Source organism: Seriola lalandi, unplaced genomic scaffold, assembly GCF_002814215.2.
Source record: "Seriola lalandi dorsalis isolate HSWRI2012SDOR001 ecotype SW California unplaced genomic scaffold, Sedor1 jcf7180002054579, whole genome shotgun sequence".
In the NCBI taxonomy this organism is placed as follows: domain Eukaryota; kingdom Metazoa; phylum Chordata; class Actinopteri; order Carangiformes; family Carangidae; genus Seriola; species Seriola lalandi.
Genome location: NW_019525132.1, coordinates 2,530,061 through 2,538,939, shown reverse-complemented (window position 1 = coordinate 2,538,939; position 8,879 = coordinate 2,530,061). Strand labels below are relative to the sequence as shown.

The 8,879-nt window shown below is 43.2% G+C and overlaps 2 protein-coding genes across 4 annotated transcripts; both read right to left on the bottom strand.

Annotated features, from left to right (window-relative positions):
• Positions 1 to 381: 381 nt before the first annotated feature.
• Positions 382 to 5,049, bottom strand: gpr85 (G protein-coupled receptor 85). Of its 3 annotated transcripts, none has more exons than XM_023417897.2 (2): positions 4,885 to 5,049; positions 382 to 3,534 (listed from the first exon to the last, which is right to left on the bottom strand). In XM_023417897.2, exon 2 carries the CDS (start codon positions 3,363 to 3,365, stop codon positions 2,232 to 2,234), a length of 1,134 nt encoding a protein of 377 aa, XP_023273665.1. In that variant the 5' UTR covers positions 3,366 to 3,534; positions 4,885 to 5,049; the 3' UTR covers positions 382 to 2,231. The 3 variants fall into 3 exon arrangements, with proteins under 3 accessions (XP_023273665.1, XP_023273666.1, XP_023273667.1); XM_023417898.2 differs by having other exon boundaries at positions 382 to 3,516; XM_023417899.2 differs by lacking the exon at positions 4,885 to 5,049 and adding an exon at positions 4,567 to 4,793 and having other exon boundaries at positions 382 to 3,516.
• Positions 5,050 to 6,692: 1,643 nt separating this feature from the next.
• LOC111663622 (small integral membrane protein 30) lies at positions 6,693 to 7,902 on the bottom strand. The gene has a single exon (XM_023417886.2). It carries the CDS (start codon positions 7,844 to 7,846, stop codon positions 7,658 to 7,660), a length of 189 nt encoding a protein of 62 aa, XP_023273654.1. The 5' UTR covers positions 7,847 to 7,902; the 3' UTR covers positions 6,693 to 7,657.
• Positions 7,903 to 8,879: the final 977 nt, after the last annotated feature.

The following is an 8,879-nucleotide window of genomic DNA, read 5'->3' as shown; positions in this document are numbered from 1 at the left end:
ACACATTTGAAAACGTTATCACTTTCTCTTATAAAAAAGACTGTTGGCATGAACAGAAATGACATATAAAATCCTTGTAGAAATACCAACCACCATTCATCATTTCAATACAAAATATGGACTATAACATTTCAGCAGTGGCTTTAAAATACTCAGCAATCATAAAGTCATAATTTTAGCCCAGTGTGGATTGTTGTGAGTGTTTCGTAATTAAGAACATACATTTTAAAGATAAAAATGTAAATCTTTGACCTGCAGCAGAGTGACGATGTTGGCAGATTCATCACCTGAACAAGCACCATTTCAAATCACTAGGGGCCTTTGCAGATGTTTTCCAGCTGTACAGTGCAGTCTCCCCCCAATGACAGGGATAAAAACAAATTTTGCAAAATGGAAACTTTTTATTTTTCAAAAAGCAACAGATTACACAGTTAACTTTCAGCAAATGCAATCCTAACTGAAACTGTACTCACATTCGGGACTTCAAAATGAAAGACTCACATACTTACACACAATCTATCTATAATATACAAAAAAGAATACATAATAAATATTAAAATGGCCACAAGAGAAAAAAGTAAGTCATTGAAAACAATCATTAGAGAGCAAATGTAGGGAAAGTAGAAACAAGACGGTGTGCCTTAAATGTCCTTTTTTTTTTTTTTTTTTTTTTTCTTTTACATTTTTTACAAATTGTGCAAGATTTCATACTAAGGCTCTGGTCTTGAAGTGACTGTTGTCTGATCCACACAGCACACACACTCTGAAATGCACACACATGCACCCACTGACACACACACATGCTCACGCACGCACACACACGCACACGCACGCACACGCACGCACACACACACACACACACACACACACACACACACACACACATACACACATACACTCCCTGTGCTCTGAGCACTCTGTGGGGTGTAGCAAACTGCTGCAGAATAAAAATGGGCTGCTCAGTGTATGGCCTGTGATGCTCATGGGAGTGGACCAGCTTTTAAAAATGGACATGCACTTCACGTTGATGTGAAACAGAAATCAAACTCCCCTTGCATCTTAAAAAAAAAAAAAAACTTTTTAGGAATGAATGAAATAAATAATAATAATAAAAAAAAATCTCCCAACAACCAAGAAACATGACAATATCATAACCATTAAGGCAAGAACACCCGGAGTGGCATCAGCAATACTGTAACAATATGATAGTGTTTAGGTACATGGATATGATGAAACATTTAACTACTTCTTCATTGTCTTTTTTAAGCACAAGGTTGTTCGTAAAAGCAACTTTTTTTTTTTTTTTTTAAATCCAAACATCATTTCATCTTTTTTTCCTCTTTTTTTTGTAAAAGGTGATAAGAAAATAACAATGCCAGACACTAGGGACATATGGATCGTAAAACTACAAGAAATCATTTCTAGGTTTAAGTTGCAACTTCAAAACCACACATTGTAAATCCCCATCGTTAAGCCCCCGCCCAGGAAATGAAAAAGGTATCACTTACATTAAAACCATTTTATCCTCTTGTGATGGTGTATTCCAACAGTCACCAAGTTTTGCTTTACTTACAGCGATTGTGTAGTCTGTTGCAAATTAAAGCATTCATTGTTTAGTTTGGAAAAAAAGAAAAAAGTTGTCCTTGCAATGCAACTGGCAACTGTTGACCAAAAAAAGCATCTTTACATCTTCTTTTTAGTGCAACTCTTAAAATGTAAAACATTTCCAGTGATTCCTTGAGAGGTATCATTTCTTTGTTTTGTGTTCTTTTTTTCTTTTTCTTTTCATATTTACGTATTTCACACCTCACAGAATAACGCATCTTCAAATTATCCAAAGCAAGAGGTTTTGTTTTCATTGTTCTGTCAAATCTTTTTTCTTTTTTTTTTTCAACTTTTTGCTTCTCTGCATTGGCATGGCCTTCCACAATGTCTGTTTACTAGAACATAAACACAGGAGGGGATCCAGACCTCCTGCGTATTTCCCATTCCCTTCAGCCTCCATGTTTGATACATTTCATATTCAATCACCCCGGCAGAGCCTCGTGATTGGCAGTCCACCTTCTACCTCTGAAAACAAGGGTTAGGAGAAGGAGGAACAGGAGGAAAACTGGAGGATGAAGAGAAGAGAGATAAAAAGAGAGAGTGCGCTGTACAATGGGAACAAGCCCAGATCAAGATCAATCAGGGAAATAGAGACATAGATGAGAGAAAAACCCACAGCAAAACCTTCATATAACGCAGTAGGGTTCCCTTGGTAACCTGGATTTTCTGCAGTAGAGGAGTGTGGTGCTGAAGCAGCGCCGGAGCTCCCTGTTGGAGAAGATGCAGATGAAAGGATTGACCCCAGCCTGGGCAAAGCTCATCCACACGGCTGCCGTCAGGTAGCCCCCAGGGACTACAGGGCCCCTTGCAAACACCCGCCAGTAGCAGGCGACCAGATAGGGCCCCCACAGTGCCAGGAAGAAAAACGTCATGATGTAGAACATCCTACTAATCCGCTTCTCTGTTTTGAATTCATCCAATACCAGTAGACGCCTGCGGCCCGCTGCGTTGCTGTTCTGCCGGATGCCCAGCAAAGTAGGCGGGGTGGGGCCTCGACCAAATCCAGCCAGCCAGTTGGCGGCCGCCTGCCCGCTGGCGCCCGGCCCGTGGAAGGTCCAATTCTGGCTGACAGCAGGCACGAACTGGACAGGCTTCATCTTTCGACGGTCGTGGACAAAAAAGATGAGCTTGAGGTAAACCAGCTGTGTGGCCAGGAGGATGAGCGCCAGCAGGAGCATGAAGCCCAGCGAATCATTCGCCCTGAAGGAACGGTGCTGGAATGTGCACTGGTCCTCCTCCCGGATAAAAGAGTACGTCCCTACGTCTAGCACCGGCGGGAACGCCATAGCCACTGACAACGTCCACACCATGCAGATGACAGCCAGACAGGTCCAGAAGGTCAGCCTCTTGGTGTAGAAACGGTGATGTGCGATGGCCAGGTAGCGTGTGACACTGACACAGAACAGCATGAAGGCCGTGTGGAAACAGGAGAGCACACCCAGGAAGGCGATCACTTTGCAGGTCAGCGTGCCGTAGGTCCAGGCAGATCCATTCTTGACTGAGGTGAAGACAAAGGGGAAGCAGATGGCGGAGCGCAGGATATCAGAGGCACACAGGTCCAGCAGGAAATAGTAGGGCGCTCGATGCAGGCTCTTGTCTTTGACCAGCAGGATGGAGATCAGGAGGTTCCCAACCACACCGACTCCAATGATGAAACCCAGAGAGGTCAGTTTGAGGAACGTGGCGAGAGGAGAGACATTCTGCAAGATGGTGTGGTCCCCTGCATGGCTATAGTTCGCCATAGATGGAGGAGGGATCATAAAGATAGCGGAATAGCTTCAGCCAAGTATCATGATCTAGAGGCGGCAGGGGGAGGCGTTAGATCCATTTGGCGGTGTGCTTTGAAGAGGTTTCCAGGCATATAGGCAACCTCTCCTCTAAGGCATCCTTTGTTCCTTTGTCTCATCACACCTAAAAAAAAAAAAATCCCTGAAAAATATCATCCACCCATCAGCATTCAATCTTACACAACAGCTGCATTGTTTTCAACTGCACTTGCACAATCTAGAATGTGATAATAATTTTCCCTCTGTCTGCCATTTATTTATTTATTTTTCCGTCTACATTTTAACATTTAGAGTGGCACAGTGCAGAGCTGTGCCTCAGCCTGAATACTTTAAGTCTACAGACAGAAACACAGACAGACAGTGATGGAGCTTGATCAGACCAAAGCATTAATCCATTTCAAGCAATATTTTCTTTTATGTGGCTTCAGGAATTTCCTGAACAAAAGCACCATCATGGCTAAAAAAAAAAAAAAGAAAAAGAAAAAAAGAGCACAGTCCAGCCTTCATTAACAAGCGACGCATTTTTTTTTACCTGTGCTTGCGGGAAAGAAGCGTTAACGACCCCAAAAAAAGAAAAAAGAAAAAAACCCAAACCCAAGAGCAAGGGCTCGGGTTGTAAAATTCTAGACATTTTTTCCCCCCCAGCGTACTCTGAAACATTAAGAGAAATGCAGTCCAAAATAAGCTCCTCTTGATCACACCCTACACCCTGCAGAACAGAGGAAGGCTCTCTGAAAGCGGTGGGTGCCTTGAATAAACTCGCCCTGCCTTTATGCATTGTGGAAAATCGAAAAGGGTGCATCCATAATAAAGCCTCCGTGTTTTTGTCTGATTAAAGGTTAACTGGATTACGGGTCTTAACGTTAATAAGCAGTGTTCTCATTAGGGGCGTTCATTGAGCCAGCCTCCATTTTCCAAATCATCTTTTATATTGTTAAATACAGAGAGTTAAGAGACTATGCTGGATGTTAGTGACTCTATAAACCGCATTTCCACACAATTCAGCTGGTTAATGTGCGGGTGTGATTGGAATGGATGGGTAGAAGTGACAATAACAATCCGGCAATTTTACGGGTTTGTTCTATCCAATACCTATTTTTCTATTGTTCAGAGCATCTCGTACAGCCTGTGGTCGTATCTGATTTCATGAATATTAGCATTGGTGTCTACTTACGCGTTTAAATGCGTCCTCCGATTATGAGTCGAGTATTTTACGCGCGTTTGAATCCGAGGGATTTCAGTGAAAAAGCAAGGCAGGGTAAAAGAAAATCATCGTACCCGCATCCCAACCGGCTGGATGAAGCGTAACAGTGTATAGCGGATCCGCACGTCCATTAGACTAGAATAATTTCCAAGTCCCCGCTACGAATTGCCCAGAATCGCAGCCACCACACAAGACAAGGCCAGAAAAAAAAAAAAAAAAAAAAAAAAGAGAGCGAGGGGGAGAGAGAGAGAGAGAGAGAGCCGATCACAAGATCAATCAAAATCCTACCTGTTGATATTCCTATTTCGTGTCGCCTCCTGGAAGTTATTCACATCGCACAGTTCGGGGTCTTTTTTTCTGCTTTAAAAAGCCTGGTTTGTTGCCTGCTTCCCCCTTTTTTCCCTCCACGGTGAATATCCTACAGTAAACGGAGCCCAGTGCGCATGCGCCCTGCATCCCTATTTGTGATCCAAGACGCGTCTCGTCTCTTGTTGCAGCAGCAGCAGCAGCAGCAGCAGCAGCTCCGTCTCTCTCACGGCAACATCTGTTCAACGGAGCCGCTGCTGGCCGGTAACGCGTTACACCGGTACTCACCATCACCTCTGGTAACGTGAAGTGTAACGGATTACTTTTTGACTGTCAGTTTGACAGTTACAGTGTAGATGAAAGGACAACTTAATTATCCCCCTGATTGTTAGATGGATTTAGATTTGATTTCTTTCAGGCTTTTATTGAAATCAACATTTAAAAAGCTGACTGGAGTTCAGTCTGGGCTGATCACATCTTTTGTAGTACATTGTTTTATCCCTTTGCAACCAGCATCCTTACCAGATTTATGAGGCTATCAGCACAAACGCTCTCTGTCTGGCTTTCATTAGGCTCATACATGTTTCACTGCACAGAAATGTCGACCATTATGTACAAAGTGAAGGGTTAAATCAGGCAGCCTAGTTCACCTCAAGTTAGAATGACTTCCCCAGTACTGTATATGCATAATTGACAAGCACTTTGCGCACTGTTGTTCGTTCCGCCCAGGGCAGCATGATAAATTCATAGGATTTGATTTCTCAAAAATGTATGGAGAGCTGTGATGTCATGTGCAGTGTAACAGGAGAACAATGATTCAATCAGCCACATGTACACACACTTAAATGCTGCACACCTATATGAAACACAGCAGCGAGAGGCTGGCTTTGTATCTACCTGGGTTGTGAAACATGAATTAATCATAATCATACATGTAGGGAACGTGTCACTGCTGGCAACTGTCACAACTTTCACACTGGGAACTGTGAACTGTGCAGATTTCTATTTAAAAAAAAAGAAAAAGAAAAAAAAGAAATGATGCAGAGATGCTCAGTCAGCTCCTTTTCAACACATGGCCACTCCTCCATTGATAATAAATGTAGATACAGTCATGGAGGCTGACACTGATTTGGAAACTGAAACTGAAGAAATTGCCATTCAGATGAAGTTAAATTAAAGCAATAATTTTTCACTTCTGATCAGTCACTCCATTCCGCACAGACCTTTTAAATATTTTGTTGGATCATCATCTCAAGGTTAAATAATGATATTTAAGCATCAGTTATACAATGTGATTAAGTTGGACATTTACATAGCCTGTTGAAATGAGGAGTTCATTGAAAAATTTGAAATAATTTTGGTCTAGTTGATTATATTTGCTCCAATATTGGAAAGAAATGAAATACATTTACTCAAGTACTGCGAGTAGTACCGCTGTTTTCCATTTAATGCTACTTACTGCCACTCCACTGCATTTCAGAGGTAAATGTTGCATTTTTGACTCCACCACATTGATCTGGCAGCTACTTCGCACATTCAGATTTTCCATAAGAACATGGATTTAGAAAATGATGCTACATTATTAAAGATCAAGCCAGCGGGTCCCAGTCGTTTCATCTTGTGACCCCTCACTAATGTCATGTCTCAGATGTCTGTGTCATTAGGAGATCCACTGAAGAGACACCCCCCCCCTCTAAACTTATCAGATTTCTTTTTTTTTTTTTAATAACTGTGTGAGGTGCAAAGAAGTAAAATTATCCATCATTTCACAAAAACAGCAAACATCAGAGAAAGGTCCAACACTGAATTTAGTTTTGTGTAGATGGGTTTCTTTCTTTTTCTACAATATTTATCATCTCACGACCCCTTAGATTTAACATGACCCCTTGGAAGGGGAACCACCTGACTATAAATTAAAACAACAGTATTACAAATTAATCTGCAGAACAAGTGCTTTTATTTTTTATTCTTATTCTTTGTATTCTGCTGATAACACTGCTGTATTTTCAATTATGTAGGATTTTGTGGGGATTTAACTTGTAATGGAGTAGCCTACATCACATATAGGTGAGACTGCATGGAAAAGGTGTGGATGCCCCAAACTGGTGAATTATTCCACACCTGTTCATGAGAGCACTCTCCTCCACACGTCCTACGTGAAAGCGGAGCAGAGGGAACAGGATTATACAGCATATCATTTACATTTCATGACCACGAGCTGTGAAGAGCATCGGAGAAATCAATTTATTCTCACAAAGCGATAGTCTAGCAGAAAGTGCAAAAGCAGCTCCACTCTTTTTCACCTAATAACACACGTGTGATATTGTGCTTCAAACAATGGCAATGGTTGTGTTGAGCATTGCAAACATAAACACATCTGGAACTCGCAGTGATTACTTCAAGCATAGCAAATATGCGCCATATGCAATGCAAGCTTCCTTATAGGAGAATAACTGCAGCAGTCTTTACGTATAGAAGGCAACTGTGTTTGGTTCTGAATCTCAGCAGTGCAACACGTAACAGTTCCTGGTTTTGGACTTCCTGGATGCTTCCCTCCACCTCCCCCAACAGAGTCCACATGGTTCCCGTCGAGCCCGACGCATTAATTCCAATAAGGCACGTTTCCTGTCAGCCGCTTCGACACGACCCCCTGTGCTAGAAGGTCCGCCGGAGATCTCACACACACAGGGAGGGACTAATGCGGTGGATGGTAAACAGGACAGGACTGGCGCACGATTGGAAGGGTCCCATCTCATCACAGCTGTCCGTTCCGCCTCCGTGCGTACCAGCCAAGGCAGCTGCAGAAGCCCACCACGGCCAGGACGGTGCCCAGGAGCAGGGCTAAAGCGTCGCCCGTGTCGTAAGCCTCCGCCGGGGGGATCAGACAGAGGACGAGCAGCCAGACGATCGTCGCGGCGTTTGGAATTTCAAATTTGGGGGCCATGTTGAGGTTCTCCGCTGTTGCTGTTGACTGTCCGGGAAGCTTGTTGCGCCTGCGTCAAAGTCATATGACAGCAGCAGAGCGGCTGGACTTCCCGGTGCGCTCAGCCAATTGGAGAGTCGCTTTATTCTAACCTGTTCCTTCTTTTTTTTTTTTTTTTTAATCTCTCTCTCTCTTTAAGAGTCACTTTATATTTCAGCAGCCATTTGTCACGGAAGTAATTGTATAATTCTGCTGTAGTTGATTTGTTTTTTCACAGATCATATAAAAATACAAACAGATCCTGGGCTCAGTAATTCCATCGTGAGAGGATTTGTGACATCTCTCTACTTATTAGTGACAATCGGGCAGACAGGCTGTCAGTGCTTCATGTCGCAGCCCCTCAGGCCCTGCTATAAACAAGTGAGACTATTTTACATCAGTCAGGCTCATCAACTGCTCTTGTTTGAAGCTTGATAGTCCCTCTGAAGACAAACACGTGTTGACATGCGTAGACTATGACTGTGTGTTGCATGTGACACTTGTTGGTCAAGGTTAGATCAGGGGAAAAAAAACCCAAAACACCCATTACAGCCGCGAGACAAGTATTTTCCACATTATACTGTAGATGCTATTAGCTGCCTTAAGCTTTATGAATGTACCTGGTCCATTTTACTATTTCAATTTGGACAAGTCCAACCCGGTTGCTCTGCTTTGCCTCAGCACCCCCCTGATCTCCATGTTGGATGACTGAACATGCCAACATCTCAGCTCCTGCTACAAAGTGTTTGGCTTGCAGAGCTGCGGTGGTGGTGGCTTGTTAGGTAGGTGGTTGTGGGGTTTACAGGGTTTGTATATCTCTGTTTGCTCTCCTGGGGCGCTTTGCCTGTAATTTAATTAGACTGCACAAGCCAAAGTAAAATATTGACCTTGTAAGGCTGCCATACCTCTGTACCTGCCTGCTCCGAGCGAGGAGATGAATAGGCACGCATTTCCTCCGCTCACTCTTCTTCCCTTTCATCGCACACTCTCTCTCCTGCTGCAGCTGTCTGGTTGG